The sequence below is a fragment of the Vicugna pacos genome, chromosome 20 (assembly GCF_048564905.1).
Source record: "Vicugna pacos chromosome 20, VicPac4, whole genome shotgun sequence".
Classification (NCBI taxonomy): Eukaryota; Metazoa; Chordata; class Mammalia; order Artiodactyla; family Camelidae; genus Vicugna; species Vicugna pacos.
Window position 1 is genome coordinate 12,343,829 of NC_133006.1, and position 20,499 is coordinate 12,364,327.

Sequence of the window (20,499 nt, forward strand, 5' to 3'; positions counted from 1 at the left end):
CATACATACATATATATATATATATATATATATATATATATATATATATATATATATATATCTTATATGCATCTATACACACACACACACAAATAGAATGCTACTCAGCCATAAAAAAGAATGAAATAACACCACTTGCAGCAACATGAATGGTCCTAGAGATGCTCATACTGAGTGAAGTAAGTTAGACAGAAAAAGACAAATATTATATGATATCACTTACATGTGAAATCTAAAAAATAGTACAAGTGAAATTACAAAACAGAAACAGACTTAGACTTAGAAAACAAACTTACGGTTACCAAAGGGGAAAGGGAGAGGGAAGGGATAAATTGGGAGTATGGGATTAACAGATGCACACTTAAAAAGTTTTTTTTTTAAACCCACAAAAGAAAAACAAAAAGAAAAAGAAAGAAAACAGAAGAGCGGACAGTGTTTGTGTGGGGCTGAGACCACTTTGAGTTTTCAGTGAAGAAAGGGTTCCCCCATCCGCACTGTTTCCCTGAGACAGGGCTACGTAAAAAGAATCAGAAACCATCTTTCCCATCGTTTGTCATCGCTGAGCCCACGTCTCCCCACATTTTATTTTAAAGGTGAAACGTCATGCTTTGTGAAGCCATCTCTGTAATAACCCATGCCAAAGCGTTCTCCTCAGTAGCAACCCAGGGGCAAGCAGATAAAGGATGGTCCTGAATTTCCACCGTGAGCAGTCCTCTGCCCTCAGAAATTGTCTCTGGAACAGGACCCAGAATGTCTGCAAGAGTCATGGCTCTATTCCTAAGCTTGCTAGAGTTCACTGAGGGATCTGTGGTCATTCTCACATGTGTTGGTGACTGAGCCTTAGACATCAACGTGGGAAGCATTTAAGAGCTCCCCATCTCTCTGAGTCACTGTCCCTTGACCCCACCAAGCACACCTCTTCCAGGGGACAGCCAAGGTCATTTCTCCACTGTCCCCTCATCCTAGCCCAGCCGCCAACATGTTTTATTCACTCATCTTCGTTCCTCTGCTCTTTCTTCATACCAAGTCCAAGTTCCTAGTAGGACATTTCTTAGGTATTTTAAGAATTTCTGCAATAGCTGAGAACTCAATTGATGCTAAATTTAAGTTGATAAGAGGAGGGTGTGCTCATCAAAGAGTCAGGGTCCCCTGGAGACTAGATTTTCTGCAACAAATGTCATTTTCCCATTCAAGTCTGGTCCTGAGTAGAGGTGGAAGCCAGTCATCCTTAAGGGAGACCAGAAGGAATAAGTGTTTACAAATATTGCCTAGGGTATTCCAGTCATGGCTGCCTGGAATTCCTACTATTAATTATGCCTTTGGATTAAGGTGGTGCTTCTCAACCTTGGCTGCACACTGACATCACCAGAGAAGCTTAAAAGCTGCGGATGCCTGAATCGCAGCCTGAGAGGTTCTGATCTACTTGGGCTTGGACGCGGGTATTTCTCAAGCTTCTGGGATGATTCTCGTACACCAGAGCTGAGAATCCCTTGGATTAAGGCATTATGTCCCTAAGACTCCTGGTAACCTGCGTATCTGTGATCTGGATAAGTGCACTTTAAGCTCCCGTTATTTTCTATGGCTTAGATTTCACAGGCAACAGAGAGAAGATTCTTGGGGATTGGAGGTGCGAATGAGGTATAGAGGAAATAAATTCTGTTAGGGAAAGCAGGTGCAGATTAAAGTCAGATGTGTGTGGAAAATGCTAAGGGGCTTTGGAAAATCAGGGGCAAAATAAAGAAATTGGGTAAGTCGGAAAAGGTCACTGAAAGAAAAGAGAAAACGGAGTTCAAAAATAAAAACTCTACCTAAGTCTGACCCTATCTCCATGATCTTCTCCCATCTTTTCATTTGTCCCCTTTGTTTCCATATTTCCAATGCAGGGGAGACAATCACGTGCCAAGACCCTCTAATCGGCGTTGGGGAGCCTGAGAAGGCCGTTGAAAAGCTTTGTCGGTTTTCCCAAGTTCACAGAAGCCCCAGGAGTCCCATTGGCGGGGTCATAACTTACAAATGTGTGGGCTCCCAGTGGAAGGTCAAGAGGAATGAGTGCATCTCGGCCCCGATAAACACTCTGCTCCAGCTGGCCCAGGTGATGCTTCGACCTCTGACTCTGAGCTCTTGGTGGGGAGATGTGTTTAGCTTATCCCAGTTCTCAGCACTCAGGAAAATGGGCTTTGGGCTGTTTGGGGTTGCTTTCGAAGCTCCTTTTCTTCATTTCCAAAGAAGCTGCAACCCTAGAAATGCTTAATAGTTTGCTGAAATGCGAATACGGAGGCAACAAAATACGTGTTCCGCTCTAGGACCAGCTGGACACCTTCCCCTTGACGTCTTAGTACCTTGTTTCCATTTCCTCCAAGATGTAAGTAGTGTTATCGCATCTAACTGCTCTCCTCTAAGGAATTTTTATATCAAGCAAATAGCTCTCATCTTTTCAGAAAGAGGAGCAACGTAAAAAATAAGGTTGATCAGTGGGGGAAGAAAATAGTCGGGCTTTATGCGCTTACTGAGATTTCCTCCATCCTTGGAGGTGCCTATAGTCACAGAAGAAGGGACTAGCCAGCCTCTCTTACGTAGAACAGAAGTTCCTGCCATGTGGCTGGGGAAATGTGTCACCTCTCATACTTGAGCTGCTAAGAGTTAGAGACTCCTAAAATTCCATGAGTTACAATAAGTAAACACTGATAGACGACTGGTGGGATTACAGCTAATGGCGACAACTTCGGACAACCAGCTGCAAAGTGTCTCACCCTCACCCTTCAATGGAAGAATTGAGGAAAACCGGTGATATTGGTTTATGTCTTATCTAATTATCTCCTGTACTTCCTCTTGTCTTACATCAAATTCCTTAAAATACCTACTATGTGTAAAACATTATCATAGGTCCTATCAGTGTGAAGAGGTCAAAGCAGAACTTGACCTCTGCTTGGATAGAGACTACAGATGTTACATACATATTAATTTTGGCTAGCATAATCAGGAAGTTCTACTTTAAAAACTTGGCATCCGAGTTAGACCTCGATGAATGAAGTATCAGGAAGATAAATTATCCTAATGGAGAAAGGCAGAAATTATAATTTGAACTCGACATTGGGCTCTTGCCCCAATTCTAGATACTTACTACATGTATTTTCAATGGAAAAGGAGCATGCTGACCTATCATGCTCCATTTGGTTTATCCATTCCACATATGTTCTTGACCACCTACTACGTGCAAAGTTAAATGACTTGTCCTGTGTGAGGCATCATGGGATAGGAAAAGGATATAAAGAAATATAACACATGGCTCACTTTGTCAAGGAGCTAATCATTTAATTGGAGAGATATTAAAATGGAAACACAAGATGACATTGGCAAAGATGTCACAAAAGTAAATTCTGTTAAATAAAACAAACATGTATGCATTCAGAGGAAGAACTCCCCTGGATGGGACCACTCATCAAAGTTCTTTACGGAGAAGTTCAAATTTTAGTTCATTCTTTTAAGTGGTGGTTAGTTAGGACACATACATGTGATCATTATAGACAGGGTGACTGTATAATGCATCACCCAAACCAGGACGCTTTTTGAAAATAAAAGAGGGCACTGTTAATAATTACACTGGGACATCAGATCTAAACCAGAACGGTCCCAGGAAGTTCGGGATGGAGGTCACTCTAATGGTCAGCAAGGTCAGTAATGAGAAACAGCAGAATGGCAAAGGTGCTTTCATACAGACCATCAAGTGACAGTTTAACACAACTTTAATCCAGTTCTCTCATGATCACATCTGCTTCCTGGTTTGTTTTTTTTTTTCCCAACTAGTCATCAGGTTGACACATGCCTTACTGTTCCCCTCCCGTGGGTGAGGTCTCATGTAACATTCCATCTGAAGAGCACACACAGATGGTTGAAGAGATAGTAAGTTAGCTTATGGGATCTACTTATGGGAATGAAGGGGGGAGAAAGGAAACAACAGATGTGAGAGACTGTGTCATGGATGGATCAGCAGGATTTGATGGCTGGACTGATGGGCAAGTTTTTGCTTGTCTGTTTGTGTTGGCTTTTGTCTTACTAGGCTTTGATCAAGAGCCCCTCTCAGGATAAGAAGCTCCCGTCCTACCTGAAGGATCTTTCTGTTAGCACAGACAAGGCAAAACATGACGTCAGCTTGTTTCCTGGGGACCTGGGAGCCATCATCAGCATCCTTGATTTGCTCTCGATGGTTCCAACCCAAGTGGATTCAGAAATGATGATGGTGAGTTTGTTTCATCCTGGCAGGAGCTTGGGGACTCATCTTTTCATCCCTCAGAACTTGGGGTCAAGAAATGTAACTCCTCCCCATTGTAGCTTCTTCTCTGTCTTTTCCAGAGAATCTTTTGCCACCTCTGGCTTTTATCATATCAGGGAGTGTTTCCAGTATTTATTTGGGGATCTTAAGAAGATTTCTTTAGAGAATCTTGCTTTAGTTTCTTCATTAAAATAGAATTGAAAATTTTTTTTAATTGCAGTATAGTCAGTTTACAATGTGTAAATTTCTGGTGCACAGCGTAGTGATTCAGTTATACACATATACATTCCTTTTCATATTCTTTTTCATTATAGGCTATTATGAAATATTGAATATAGTTTCCTATGCTGTGCAGGAGGACCTCGTTGCGTATGTATTTTATGTATCGTAGTTAGTAGAACAAATTCTTATCTGCTTTCTATGAAAACAAGGAAGGAAAAGTTTTCAGAGTATGTACAAGGTGGGGTCCTCAATGGTCTATCAGTAAGTCTTTGAAGCAGTTGGGGATCTCAGAGGAAAGAGGATTCACCCACCAGGGTTTGAATGAAGAGACTTTAATGAAGGGATAGTTACAGAGGTAAAGCCAGGAATTAAAAAACCGGTGGTGAGGCACTCAGAGACCAGCACTATTTAGAGGTTGTTAGTACCCTGAGAATAATGAGGAAAGCACAGGAAATCCCATGCGAGGGATTTCCAAGGGAGGGCTGAAGGCTTGGAGGGAGGAGGGATCGCCCAGCAGGAGCTACAGTACTGGAGGACACTATGGTCGCCAAGGATGTACTGAGAGTGGAAACAGGGGTGCAATGGGTAGCAGGGAAAATATATTTCAGCTTCTTTATTCTCTCATCCTGCCCACTCCTGCCGATGCTTCTCATTGGCCAAACCCAACCAGAGGCAACTGGCAAGCAGCTTGGGTAACAAGAGTCTAAGGATGTTACATAGATTTTCTAAGGCTGTTGTACCAAATTGCCACAAACTGGGTGGCTTACAGTGATGGAAATGTACCCTGTCACAGTTCATGAGGCTAGAAGTCTGAAATCAAGGTGCTTGGGGACCATATTTCCTCCGATGGCTCTAGGGGAGAATCCTTCCTGCCTCTTCCAGGTTGCAGTAGCTCCAGTGGTCTTTGGCTGTGGCTGCCTCACTCCACCCTCCCTGACTGTCTGCACATGGTCTTCGCCATTTGCCTTCTCCTCTCCTGCCTTATAAGGATACTTGTCATTGGGTATAGAGCCCATGATGGTTTTGCACATGGTCATCCACGATGATTTTCTCTCCAGATCCTTAACTTCATTACATCTGCACAGACCCTTTCTCCACGTGAGGTCACATTCACAGGGTGTGGGGATTCAGCCAAGCCATTTGGGGGCCACCATTTATCTAATTCCAGGCTCCTAATTTCAGAGAACAGAACAAGGCAAAGAAGCCACGTCTCTCCATTAGAGACACCACAAATGGAAAATGACAACCCCAAGTTCATGAGAGAGAGAATCAAAACGTTTAGGAAAAAAAAAAAGAAAGATGAAGACCTTGACAGCGCTCTCATTGCTCATTCGATGCTCAGCATTCGAGAGGGTCTTCTGAGACTACCTCACCCTTGCTGGCAAAATGCCATCCCTCAAAAATGCTCAGCAGGCTTGAGATTTAAAACAATACAATAAGTATCTCTGCTAACCTGCCGAATTGGCCTTAGCGGGTGGCACGGGAGCAGAGTTCTCACCGTCACAATAGCTAAATGTGCAACGAAGTCTCACAGTCAAGGGGACCCATCATCTGATAATTTCCTCCATAAGAAGTCAGGTCACAGTTCCTCATAGCTTGTGATGCCACATTCTTCTCTTCTCTTTTCCTCTTTCCTGGACTCATTTAACCAGTTTCTGGGGAGGTGTTTTTTTGTTTGTTTTGTTTTGTTTTCTTCCTCTCTTCTATGATTGAGAAACAGTTGGTTAGTTTGACCCCGTGCCATGTCAATTACAGCACGTTCTCTCCACGGTCAACATCATCCTCGGCAAGCCCATCTTGAATACCTGGAAGATGTCACAACAGCAACAGACCAATCAGAGCTCGCAGCTCCTGAATTCAGTGGAAAGATTTTCCCGAGCTTTACGGTCAGAAAGCAGCACCATCTCCCATCCCAACGTGCAGATGAAGAGCATGGTGATAAAATCTGGCCACCCCAAATCCTACAAACAGAGCTTTGTTTTCTTAGACTCTGACCTCTGGGGCAACGTGACCATCGATGAGTGCCAGCTCCAGCACCTGCAGCCAGAGACATCTGTTGTCACTGTGGCTTTCCCGACTCTCAAAACCATCCTTGCCCAGGATACTCAGGAAAAGAATTCTGCAGACAGCTTAGTGATGACAACCATTGTCAGCCACCGTCTACCCACGCCATTCAGGATTGCAATGACTTTCAAGAGCAACAACCCTCCGGGCTGGGTACCCCAGTGCGTCTTCTGGAACTTCAGCCTCGCCAACCACACAGGGGGCTGGGACAGCAGTGGCTGCTATGTTAAAGAAGTCACCGAGGACAGCGTGTCCTGCAGCTGTGACCACCTCACATCCTTCTCCATCCTCATGTCCCCCGATTCCCCAGACCCCAGTTCTCTCCTGAAAATCCTACTGGATATCATTTCCTACATTGGCTTGTGCTTTTCCATCGTGAGCTTAGCAGCCTGTCTCGTTGTGGAAGCTGTGGTGTGGAAATCGGTGACCAAGAACCGGACTTCCTCCATGCGTCACACCTGCATAGTGAACATCGCCGCCTCCCTTCTGGTCGCCGACATCTGGTTCATCGTGGCGGCCGCCATCCACGACCATCACTACCCACTCAGCGAGACGGCCTGTGTGGCCGCCACCTTCTTCATCCACTTCTTCTACCTCAGCGTCTTCTTCTGGATGCTGACGTTGGGCCTCATGCTCTTCTATCGGCTGGTCTTCATCCTGCACGACACGAGCAAGTCCCTGCAGAAGGCCATTGCGTTTTCCCTCGGCTATGGCTGCCCTCTGGTCATCTCTGTCATCACGGTGGGGGCCACCCAACCCCAGGAGGTCTACACAAGGAAGAATGCCTGCTGGCTCAACTGGGAGGACACCAAGGCCCTGCTGGCCTTCGTCATCCCCGCACTGATCATCGTGGTGGTGAACGTGACCATCACCGTGGTGGTCATCACCAAGATCCTGAGACCTTCCATCGGGGACAAACCCAGCAAGCAGGAGAAGAGCAGCCTGTTTCAGATCAGCAAGAGCATCGGGGTCCTCACGCCACTCCTGGGGCTCACCTGGGGCTTTGGTCTCGCCACCGTGTTCCAAGGGAGCAATGCCGTCTTCCACATTGTATTCACCCTCCTCAATGCCTTCCAGGTACGTCCTGCAGGGCAGCGCTCTCGGGGAGGGTCTGTGCTGCTGGGACAAACTAATGAGAGAAACACAAACAGGAGTAGGAATGGGGAAGGATTTTAGTTCCGAGGACGCCCTAGCCCTAAAGAACGGTGACGACAGGAGCTCAGTGAAGCAGGAAGGGCACATTCCTCGGGTCCCATGGAAGCTCGTACCTCTTAACGCCTGTGTTATGATCTGGTCACATATGCCGCTCTCTTCTAAGTGCCCCGACAGTACAAATAAGAGCAAAGTCCCTTCCCCACACTGGATTTTGCTCTTTATCCAACATTATCTGGATGCTGTCTATTCTTTCCTAGATGAAAATACTGCCCTGAAACCAAACAGTCCCTCCAGCTTACTTCCACAAGCACTAAATGAGCTGTCTTTGTGAGGTCAGGGGCAGCATCTGTCTTATTTGTCACTACATCCCTCATGCAGACAAAGACCTGGGCACAGAGCCGGTGCTCAGTAACCATCTGGTGAATGAAATGAATGCTGTGTACCACGTAGCAGGTTCTTTGAAAACAGTTGCTGAAGGACGAAAGACTGAATTCTCTATGTAAGGCAGGCATTCTGCTCCATTATACTAAAGTGAAAAAGACATCCTTTTTGCACATGACTAATCAGAACGCGAGCCACCTTGTTAGGAGGGCTTTTGCAGAGGTACAGACAGCAAGCCTTTGGAGCACAAGGAAAGGGTTGCTTAATTCTGATTCAACCAGTAGATTAATGGTAAGCATAGGCCCCCATGAGCTGGTGAGGAGGCAGGGCATCTGGAGGTGGAGTTGAGACGCTGCCACCAAGACTATGCAGATCCTAACTTCCGCTCCTGGGCCCATGCCTCCAAACTCTAAGGCCCATGTCTAACGATGTTTATAATATGCCTCAGCTAGAAGGGACTGATCATTCCACCCCACGCCCTATGTCCTCATCACAACTACGCAAGGGCTCCTGTAGACATAAGAGCTGTGTTTAATAGCATAACCAGCAGGCCCTCCAGTTCACAGCTGGGTGGAAACAGGGAAATGCAAAATAGCCTCATGACATTGTGACATTTAAGGCTGCTTGATGTGGAACTATCACAGAATCATCCACTGGACCATAAATGCAGATGTGCAGAGAGGTAGTGCAAATTCTGTGGTGCGTTAACAATATTTCCTATTTTGCTAGACTCTATCATGATTAAAATACGATTCTTCTCAATTCATTTTTCAGGGATTATTCATTTTACTCTTTGGATGCCTCTGGGATCAGAAGGTAAGAACAATGACAGTCATGCTCCCAGAAAAGTCCAAGATGCTGGTGACATGTTGAAGTGACAATGGCTTCTTTTAAACAATGCAGGTACAGGAAGCCTTGCTGAATAAATTCTCACGGTCGAGATGGTCTTCGCAGCACTCGAAGGTGAGTATTTCCTTTGTAGAGACTTTCAAAAACCCCTCTCCCCCACTGCCAGTTTTAGCATAGATTAGTCCAGTGTGTTTGCTTCTCGCCTGCTTCTGCCTATTAAACACAGCCAGCATCGTTAAGATGTTGTCCCCACATCTTTAAATGGGGTCAGATGGCACAGATCATATCAACTGGAGGTTAAGACCAAATTTCAATGAGAATCAATCTTCTGGGAAAACTCAAGGAGATTTAAAAAAACACACACACAATTGGAAGAATAACGATGAATAGAATGTTCTGTAGTTCATTTTGGAAAGTAACCACTGCACTCAAGTATATTTGTTTTCACATGCCAGAAGGTAATAGGCCCTATCAAACATTAAAATGTGTATTTGAAATTTATTTCCCTAATCCTGATAATGAAGTGCAGGTGTTTCAAAAGGTGGCTCCCCTGCTCAATTTGTTTGAAGCAGAAATTCACACTCATCTCCCCTTAAAGAAGGGAGATGAAAGATGCAGACAGTGACCACTAGAGGGCAGCAAACAAATCATCCTAGGGAATGATAAGGGGGCCTTGGTCTAACGTGTTTGTTTTGTTCATTCTTTTTTTCTTTTCTAGTCAACATCCCTAGCTTCATCTACACCTGTATTTTCTATGAGTTCTCCGATATCAAGAAGATTTAACAATTTGTTTGGTAAAACAGGTACGTAGTGACCTCTAGATGTTTCCTGGGTTGACCCAAACATACTCGTTCTGGGGGGAGTCTCACACCCTTACTTTCTCACTCCCCACTTCAGGGAATTTACCTGCAATGGCCTCATTTGGGGCAGAGGTTAAATACAAGAACTTGCTTATAGTTTCTCAAACGACCAGAAAGTTCGTACGGAGGGCAACGGCCTTCAGCCTGGGGAAAGCTCTCCATAAAAACCATTTCCACCATCCACATGGGAACGATAAGTTGCTGGCCAAACACTGAGTTATCCTCTATTCATGTTAGACAGGGATGGGTAGCTTGTGTTTTTGGGCTATAGGGCCACGAAGAATATATTTGGAGAATCCCATGGTAGGATCCCAGGCTACCATGAGTGAGTTTGATTTTTCTTTTCTTTTTCTTTCTTTTTCTCTTCTTCTTCTTCTCCTTCTCCTCCTCCTCCTCCTCCTCCTCCTCCTCCTCCTTCTTCTTCTTCTTCTTCTTCTTCTTCTTCTTCTTTTTTTTTGAGTGTGCTTGTTTTCCACATAGACATTTATAAAACTGCACACATATATAAGGCATCACTGAGGTAGCTATTCTGTTACGAACACGCATAGTGAACGTTGCCACCTTGGAGGTATAAAGAACGTTAATGACTTTGAGCAGTGGGTCTCAGCTCTTCTGGCAAATTGAAGCCCTGTCCCATGTCACCACCACCACCCTCTCCCCGGCTGCCCAGGAAAACAGGCACCAGAACTGTTTCCACTTCCTCAAAGCTGAGCAGATCTCACACATGAAGAAATGTATCCAATGTGGCAAAAGCCCTCCAGGCTAAGGCTTTTCATACAAAAGCAAATTTTAAGGATGCCTATTCATTATGCACACTCCAGAGGACTTGGTGGTTTGGGCTTCAGTTGGATGCATTACTCAGGAAACTGGAGGACCTTCCCTCCCGATTTGGCCCTGCTGTAAAAGGATCAAATCGCCAGGGAATATGCCTTTGGCCAGCGTGGTCCCTGGGAATGTGTTTAGCATTTGCATTAAAACAAAAAGAGTGAAAATGCTAGGAAGCATTCCAGAGAATCAGAATGCTGCAACATGTAAGGCCAGTACACTGTGCTCCTTGTCTCTGAATCAGTCAGATCAAAGGTGGAGCGAGGGCCCTCTTCCCGAGGTCCCTGAGGTGGCCGGCCACTGTGGCTCAGCCTGTCAGGGTCTTGAAGGCAGATCCACGTCGGTCTCTTGAGGGTTCTGTCATCCCTGTAACTTTGGTTTGTGTCGTCAGCAGCCCCAGAGGGCCCCCCAGGCAGTGATGGAAACCTTGTTAGCCGTGGCAGTTCGCCCGTCTGATGGTAGGGTGGGCACCCTGTCGCTCGGCTTGCTCACCCTCCCCGTGCTCAGCCCCACCTCCTGGCTGACCGCCGGGCCTGTGCCGTCGCCGCCCCCGGGCTGCCCTCCCTGCTACACCCACCCTCAGCGTCCCCCAGCTTCTGCTTCTTTTCTGCTCTTGCCTTTTCTTCCCCTGTAATTTTCTCTTTTCTTCCCCTGTAATTTTCTCTTTTCTTCCCTTTTCTCCCTTTTCCTCTTCGCCTTCCAGCTCAGCCTCCAGGCCCCTCCCGAGAGCTCCCCCACGTCACGCCAGCCCGAGGGGACCAGATCCCTTCCCTCCGGCGGATGCCCCCAGGCCCGTGCATGTGGATGCTTGGGGAGGGCTGCCCCTGTCGAGATCCCCATCCTTTGTAGAAATTCTGGCTACCAGTAGGACGTAAAGTTATTAGTGCTTGTCTTGTTGGCTGCCACGCGTGCTTGAGAACAGCTTTGTTTGGATTCCAGAACTTCGGGGTGGGGGTGTGGGCAGGCATGGGTCCGTTTCCAGGCATGGCACGAGCTTACCTGGCTCCTGGACTAGAGCGCCCCCTGGGCCTTTAGGAGAGATTCACACCCTGGTGATGACGAAGGCGTGTCCTGCAACAGCCGCTGTTCTGCTTTGCAGGAACCTACAACGTGTCCACCCCAGAAACAACCAGCTCATCCCTGGAAAACACATCCAGTGCTTATTCATTGCTCAACTGAGAACAGGAAAATCCAGCCCATGTGATCTCTTGGGGAACAGTGGATGTGCTCTGAAAGAGAGATCCTTTCAAAGGCGTGGGTGGAATGTTTTCTCCCCAGGCATCTGGAAGCAGATGCTGAAGAGACTTTCTCAGTAGGGAAGAGGCTTTCTTGTGTAAAGACAGACTAAAAGGAATCGTTTGTTACATTTATGTTGCTGCCCAACCCCCACCCAAATGTGTATAGTATTTAAGTGAAACTCAAGCCCAGCTTCTCTGTCTATATTGTAAAATAGAATTTCAAAGAGACATTTTTACCTTTCAACACCCTGGGTCCAAAGACTAGCTTTGATTAAAATAATAAGTTGAAAGCTAGTATGTAGGAAGTGCTTCCGTGAATTCTAGACAGGAAGGAAGGAAGAAGGGAGGGAGGGCGGAAGAAGGGAGGAGCAAACTTGAAGGAAAAGAAAACGACTGAGAACAAAATAAGGACCACATTTTCAGATTTCCATGTTAATGATCTCTGATAATTAGTTAATACTCAGAGGCTGCAACGCTGAGAATCCAAAAATGGCTCCGAAGTGGAAACTGAAGTTTCGCCGCGGAGAAAGTTCAATATCTTCCTGGTATTTTCTTAGCTGTGAGAGACCAAAAAAGGCAGTGAAAAAAATAGGGAGGAAATTATATCATCTGGATGCTTTCAAGTGGATGATGATACTTACAAGAAATGCATGGAAGGAGACATAATTCTTATGATGCTAAACACACACACACACACACACACACACACATACACTACTGTATATTAAGGTTTGAACTAAGTGTAATGAATCTACAGAGGACGTTTGATAACCCTGCTTTGTTAGAGCCAAGCAGACCAACTGCTGATCACATTTTTTATAGTTTATCAGAAAAGGCTTATCTTTTGGTTTGTTCCACTTTTTGAAAGCAAAAAAATATATATACATATAGATTTTTATATCCATTTCTTTCCAAGTGGGATGTAGTGCACTGGAAACAGAACCACCCCCACCAACTGTCATGTATTCTATTTAACAGCTTTACAGGTACTTCTCCGTGCGTGATAGACTAGATTTTAATTATCTCATAGCGTTGGTTGTATATTATTATTGTTACTGTTACTGTGGAGTTGGTGGCCCTGGCGTGTTGTCTAGGTCTCTGTGTATTAGTTCTTTCAGTCCCTAAGTTCCCAGACCAATATACATGAAGAATTTTCTACCGTCTAAGTTGTGTTTATTCCAACCACTTGGAAATCTTCTGGAAAGAAGTTTTATAGCTGGCTCGTCTGTGCCCCTAATGACACCTTGATGAACAGATGGTGGAATTGTTCGTGAATTCTGTGTATGTGTGTGTTTTTGACTTGCATGTGCATTTCATAAAAATACAAATATTTATTAAAATTGCATCTGTATTAAAGTTAACCATGCACTGTAGCTGCAGCAACTGTACCTTCCAGAAACAGGAAAAAAATGGGGGGCTTCTCTGATAACGCAAGATGTGTGGTCTTCACAAGGACAAATCTAAATGGACCCAACCATCCAAAAGGAAAGACAAGAGAGGCCAAGAGTCACCACCATTTATTCACTGAGGTTCAAAAGAGTTTCCTTTTACTATTTTAACTCTTTAAAATCTCCTCCTTTTACATTAATTTTATTTGGGTTTCTTTTTTTTTTTTTTTTTGGAGGGTGGGTAACTAGTTTTATCTATTTATTTTTAATGGAGATCCTGGGGATTGAACCCAGGACCTCGTGCATGCTAAGCACATGTTCTACCACTGAGCTACACCTACCCACTTTTTACTTAAATTTTAAATTCTGTTTCTCTTTCTCTTTTCTTTAAGGGGAGCGGGGAGGTAGGACAGATCGAAGGAAATGTACCCCTTTTTTTCTATCTATTCACAAACGACGTAGACATCTACACCCACGTTTGCCTGGAAATGGTGACATCATGCATGATCCCAGCTGCAGAGCTCCTTAAAGTCCCTGAAGGAAATGACTGTCAGGCTTAAAATTCCACAGGGAATGATCAACTTTGGGCAGAGCTCAGCATAGAGACGATAGAGCCAGAAGTTAGATTGGAGGATCCACTGAATTAGATTTAGATATTAGAGGAAGAATGGCTTTACCCTTTTGGCTCCTGGAGTTATACCCAAGAGGACTGAGGCAGGGCTGCCATGTGCCCCATTAGCACGGCCACCTTGACGTGATCAGCCAAGGACAGCACAGCTCTCAGGAGGAGGCTGTGGTTCTCATGTTCAGAAACACAAAGCAGCAAGAAACACGGACTTTCCACCCCCTTCTGTAGGGGTCCTTAGGGAATCATTGTGTTCAACTTTGTGAAGGGAAGCCCTGTAATAGCAGGAAACTTCAGTGGGATTCCACAGGGTGTAGCGCTGGTCCTCCGCCCACATTCGTTAACTGAGGCACATTCCCTTACCCTCACCCCATACACACACACACACACACACACACACACACAGGCATTCATGTACCTCCCACCTTTCAAGTCACAGCACCGGATCCAAATTCCAGAAAAGCTATACACAAAACTGGAGAAATACAATGAATGCTGTTTTCTGCTCCACTGTAAGCTACACAGATCAACCCCTGCTGTTTGCCAAAAATATCCTAAAATGAGCAACAGAATTCAAAATTCTTAGAGAGCAGTCTCTGAATCTGTAAATTATAAAAGCAGGAGCTCCATTTGGCCCTGAGGTCACCAGCTCTCCATCAGCAATGATTACAAAACTTTTGGCAAGAGATTTCCAAGGGAAGGCAGAATGTGGGCTCTGGCATTGGTTCAAAGTGAGATGTGTGGTCTACTTCATTTGAAAAGTGCCCGATACTTCCCCGTGTTCTGGAAATCTCTCAGTGTGTAAATTTGGTTCCATTATCACGTGGTTCCTGTAGGTCAGAAGTCTGGGCATGGCTTAACTTGGTCCTCTGCTCACAGTCTTCTCAGGCCAAACTCAAGTTGTCGGCCAGGGCTGCAGTCTCTTCTGAAAGCCGGGGTCCTCCTCCAAGCTCAGTGGTTGCTTGGCAGAATTCCATTCTCTGTAGTTGCAAGACTGAGTTACTTAGCTCCTGAAGGTGTCCTGCCATGGGATCTTCTTCTAACAAGGCAGTTTGCTTCTTCTAAAGCAACAGAAGAGCTTCTGTGCTGCTTTGAATCTCTCTGACTTCTTCAGTCCCTGATCTCTAGAAGCGCTTTTAAAGGACTCGCCTGATTAGGTCAGGCCCACCCAGGATAATCTCCCTGGAGATTAACTCAAAATCAGGTGATTCGGGACCTTAACAGTATCTGCAAAATTCCTTCACCTTGGCCGTATAAGGTAATCTACTCATGGGAATGATATCATATTCACAGGTCAAAGGGAGAAGATTATAGAAGATAATTTATCAGATTGTTAAAAAAAATAACAAAAACAGTTAAGGACCCAACACTGCTCTGTAGAATCTGTATGAGGCATTCGCTGTGGATAAACTTTCCTTTATTCATAGTAGTGATCATACTGAGAAAGGTCTCTCTGGCAGTATCAGTGATAAGGCCTATGTGTGGCAAGTGTTTCAGTGTTATTCTGTCTACTAAATATGCAAATGGCACAGAGGGCAGCTTTCCCTGGGGATGGCTTCAGCTGTATGGAAATTCAGGGAAAGGATGCTGCGGGGAAAAGCTTGACTTGTCCAGATGCAAAGAGGTACACAACTCCATACCTGAAAACCTTCCCCACTTGGTGTGTGTCTGGCGCGGCAGGAAGAGGGAACCCCGGGGCTAATGTACCTTTTATATTTATGCCAACAGGGCAGAGACCTGGGCACACACATGCTGGCCAGTTCTCTAAGCTTTTGTCCATCTGACCTCCCCGTCCTTAAAAGCCAAGTCAAAATGCTTCTCGGGCCCTGGGTTCTTCTCATTCTTTGGCCCCTCCCCCCACCAACCAAGTTCTGCCCCACCTCCCACCCTCCACCCCCCCCCCCACTCCCATCTCTCTTCCCATCAGTGGTACTGAAGGAGTGGGGCAGCAATGAAGCCCCTAATAACTTCCTGCTCACCAACATCACCGCCCCATGTTCCTCTGTCCTGGGTAGACAGATCTAAGTTTATCCTCTAGAGAGGAAACGATTTTCATGACTCTACTCTTTGTGAATATGGAGCAGACAGAAAAAGAAAGAAGGAAAGATGAGAACAATTACTGAAACCCACCCTGTGCCAGATCCTGTTATGTCTCCAAATACCATTTTCCGGTGTGGGGTGGGCGTGGGCTCCAATGGTTTAGATGCCATCATCTCATCTATTTTTTAAAATGACTTTCTAGACTTCTTTCTGTTTCACCTGTAAACTCTGAGATGAAGAGTTGAAAGGTCACGAGTGATCCCGCTGCACGAATGGGCGGAGGGTGAGGGATACATGAGCCCGCGAGCACTCCAGGATTTTTCTTCTTTAATGCAGAGCCAAGTCCCAAAAGAAGTGTGCTGGCGACTATTAGAAATCAAACAGAACAAACCTAGGAGTCGGGGGGGGGGCGGGGGGAGGCTTTTTCTCAGCATGAGAAGCAACAGGAACGGATGGGGCAAGTCATGGGAAGACTGCGGTCACAGCCCACTTCCCACATTCAACAGCGCCATTCGCGGATGACTTCCAGCCCCGCCTTTTTGGGAACCAGTTTGGATGGGTACCATCCTCTGTCTTCAGCCCCCAAGAGTGGTGGAAAGCCGTGTTTGATTTTGATTAACCGAGGAAATTCGTACAGCCCTTTACTGCTTTTCTGGAACTGTGAGCGTTTCCCATGCCCAGAGGCTCTGTCGCACAGCTGTCCAGGTCAGAGCGGTCCAGACAGGAAGGCCCGCTCGGCTGATGAGTGACAGCGGGCCTCCACGCTGGGGCCCCTCCCCAAGAGCCCGCGGGCTTCTCCTGAGGTTTGATCGCCACCTGGTGGTCATTAGAGGAGGCGCCTCCTCTGGGCCCCACGGCCGAACCTCAAACATGCGCAGCCGGAGGTGGATAGATTTGCGTCCGGAGGGCCGCTTGCAGACGAGAAGTAACTTGCAGTCTACAAACAGAATGACAGAAACCAGAGGCCAAAGAACCACTCTCACTCCCCACCTCCTAACACTTTTATATTACGCTCCTTGCAGTAGAAAAGCAAACGAGGTGGAAGTGTGGGGAGAGCCAGGATTCCAGGCAGGTGCCCATTTCAGAGAGATACGAACCAGGATAGCTCCCGCCTTCTGTTCTTTTTTCCCTCCTTCAGGGACTGCATCCTGTTTATGCACCCAAAGGCAAAGCTAAAAGCAGCCCCAGAAATCAGCTGATCCATTGCAGACAAGGGTCCGGAAAGTAGCTTGAGGAAGCCAAACAGGTGCTTTCCATGTTTCATGGGACTGCCACACATTTCCATCCCTGCACCTCCAAGAGCATGAACCAGGGTGGTTCATTCCCTTTTCTCACTCACCCACCGAAAACTGCTGCTGAGCTGGGCTTTCCTTTTCAATCTGTGTTGCCTCTGCAGCTGTCCCAGGGCTGAATGACATGCGCGCCAGCAGAGCAGGCCAGCTGGGGAGGCTCTGGTCTAGTCTCTGAATACTAGATGAAGAAGCAGCTGCGGGCTCTGCCAGCCAAAGTGTGATCTGAGAAGGTTCAGAAGTAAACAGCGCCGACTGCTGGTCCTCGGGGCAGAAGGACAAGCTGAGCTGGCCTTGCATAACCAGGCAGAGGACTCCTGACCGCTGGAGAAGTCACATGCCCTGGGATATTATTCATACCTCTCAGGATAGCTCCCAGCCCTTCTCCCTTACATGTGACATCGCTCTGACAGAAAACAAAATCTCAAGGGGAAATGAGGTTTAACGTGTACCAGCCTCTAGGAGAGAGACACAACCAATGGAATGAAATTTACCCCTCAGGGAAAATGGCTGATAACCATCTAACTATATTCACAAACATTTACTGAGTTCTAACCATGTGTTTGGTGCTGTCCTATAATCTCATTTAAGCCTGACAACAAACCCCTAACAGGGTGAATGACTATCCTTTTTCATAACAGATGAATAAACTCAGCACAGAGAGGTTAATCATTTGCCCAGAGTCACACAGCTGAAGAATGGTAGAGCCAGGTGTCAACTGCAGAGTGTCTGGCCCAGAACCTGCGCACCACCTCACTCTACTTAGTTTCCCTAGGCAATTCCACACAGGCGGACTCCCACAGCTCTGAGTTCTGGGCAAACTCGGAACTTCCAAGTGGGTCCACTGGAAGTTTTTCCGGTCTCTGATGGAGCGCAGAAGGAGTTCAGCTGTGTTCCTTTAGTGACAGTAGATCTCCCATCAGCCACCCAGCTGACTGCCCAAAGGAAGAGCTTTGTACTTGACATTTTAGTCTTTAATCTTCATCCAAATGGGTTTCCACAGGGTTCCACTCCACTGTGGTCCTATTTTTATTCTTGTCACAGATTAATTAAGCATTCTCATGGCATTGAATGTCATTTAGGCGCATGGAGGAAAACACGGTTTCCCAGAAAGGAAGTGTGCCTCTAAGGCTGTGTTTAAACTCCGGTGGAGAATTGAGACCTTGGTCCTTGTCAGCTGGGCTCCATCGTGATTTCCCTTGTGATGGGCAGGCTGAAGCGGCGGCTGATTGGCTACTGGGACTATGGGAAATCTCGGCTTCACCTGGTACACACGGACACGACCGATTGTTCGTTAGTGCTGTTTGATGGCTGATTTGGGAGCAGAGGGCAGTGGTGAGGAGCCTGCGTTCTGTCTGGAGCCAGACCCTGTGCTTTGCAATGGTCAGCCCTTCACTTCTTGGCTTTGTGACCTTGGATAAAGTCCCCTGTGACTCAGTTTCCACAACACAAAAGTGCGTAATGAGGGGACAGGTCTAAAAGATTGCTGTGAAGAGTTGCTTCTCATGAAGCCTCCAGAACAGTATCTGACCACAGTGGTTGTGGAATGGAGTTAGCCAGGATTATTTTATATCACACGTGTGTGTGTTTGTGTGTGAAAATTATACAGAGAGAGGACCTAGATTTAGACACAATCTACTCAGAATCAAAATACATACACCCTCCACATTTTTGCATTTAATTCACAGTTAGGAGTCTTTGAAAGTAACCCTGAAGGGACATGACATCCTAAACCATCATTTTCCCCAGGTTTGACTTTAGATCGTGCCCATGATTAAAACAGAAAGGAAGAAATCCCTTGACACATAAGTGAGTCTGGTTAACTTCCCAGCATTTGCATCTCAATTTAACTTTGGGAAATCCTTTGTAATACAAGATTTTGTTTAATCCTTAAACTAACCCCAGTATTTCCTTTCTGTACAGATGAGCCAGTTATGGGCTATAGAAACTGAGTTACTTAAAGCTCTCTCTATTACGAGTAACAGCAGCATGTCTGAAACTAGTTGAAGCAGGCATGAACATTTATTAGTTCATGCAGAAGATGCTAGATGGATACGCCTTCAGGCACAGCTGGACTCAGGGGCTCAGTGTTCTCAACATTCTTGCTCTCCCTTTATGGCTCTGTCTCCCAATGTGTTTATTTCATTCCAAGACAGATCTTCGAGGAAAGAACTCTAAGGGCCTATGAACCACAGACTGAGATCAAAAAGGAAGAGCAACTCTTTCCTTTCCATCCCGTACGTGCGTCTACTGCAGAGCCAGGAGCCGTGACTGACTGAGTGTGAGCTGTGTGCCCGCCCTGCAGATTCGGTGGTAGCCAAAGGATTCTGAAACACCCTGGTGGTAGCTAGTTAACATGGAAGGATCCTAAGTACGAGTCTATACTGCAGAAATATCTCTGGCAAACACTTTTGAATGTTGCCACCTCAAGCCACACCAGGAGTTTTGCTAGTAATATAAAGAATGCTGGAAATCATCTTTGCATTAGTAAAGTGGAATTATCAAACAGCTCTAGGTACAAAACTCTGGCAGGTCCAGTGGACTAACTTTTGGGGTAGAAACTTAGGCTAGAACTCTACTTGATCCTGGTCTCCCTCACTTAGTGGAATATTCCAATTGGTTGATCCAATTAGGCCAGTGGTTCTCAACTGGGGACACTGGCAACATCCAGAGACAGTTCTGGTTGTCACCACTGGGCACTACCGCCATCTAGTGGCAAGGGCCAGGACGCTGCTGACATCTTCCAGTGCACAGAACAGCCCCCACGGCAGAGTACCTGGTTCCAGATTTCAGTATGCCAGAGTTGAGTGACCCTGGGGTCCACAGCTGTCTGCTCCTGGCCTTCAGATTATTCATGTGCACACACATGCCTAGAATGAACCTTTAACTTAACGTGTTTGCTGGCAAGCTCCAAATCACAGAGCAGAGACCACTACATTTACCAAAATAGGTTGGCTGACTTGGGAGAGCTCGGTATTTAATCAATATATGAATATGTAGCAGAATTTAGAATCTCGATTCGTTTTAACATTGTGGGGGAGGGGTGATAGTTCAGCCTTTCAAACGACTCGGACTCAGTCCCACTATGTAAGACCAAGGAGTCCAGCAGCCACGATGCCTGGAGCTGCCTTCCGAGTGAAGACCCAGAGAGTGAAGGGAACGCCTTCTCCGGGCCTCAGAGTAAAGTCAGTTGTGAATTTGCAGGGCTGGGAAGCACGTGGAGGAGCAAAGCTGGAGGTTATTTCCAGTTTGGTCTTGGGAGAGAGAAGACTGGTGGGTGGCTGGCTAGCTTC

The 20,499-nt window shown here is 46.1% G+C and overlaps 1 protein-coding gene across 5 annotated transcripts in view; it reads left to right on the forward strand.

Moving 5' to 3' along the window:
* Positions 1–13,020, forward strand: part of ADGRF5 (adhesion G protein-coupled receptor F5) — a 91,696-nt gene extending 78,676 nt beyond the window's left edge. For 4 of the 5 annotated variants that reach the window (XM_072944855.1, XM_015237375.3, XM_006201930.4 and 1 more), the window contains 7 exons: positions 1,884–2,092; positions 4,058–4,237; positions 6,248–7,633; positions 8,867–8,908; positions 8,996–9,055; positions 9,660–9,744; positions 11,726–13,020. In XM_072944855.1, the coding sequence (XP_072800956.1) occupies positions 1,884–2,092; positions 4,058–4,237; positions 6,248–7,633; positions 8,867–8,908; positions 8,996–9,055; positions 9,660–9,744; positions 11,726–11,805 (2,042 nt within the window). In that variant the 3' untranslated portion in view covers positions 11,806–13,020. Of the gene's footprint in view, positions 1–1,883; positions 2,093–4,057; positions 4,238–6,247; positions 7,634–8,866; positions 8,909–8,995; positions 9,056–9,659; positions 9,745–11,017; positions 11,085–11,725 lie in introns of all 5 variants that reach the window. The other variant, XM_015237378.3, reaches the window with a different exon arrangement.
* Positions 13,021–20,499: the final 7,479 nt, after the last annotated feature.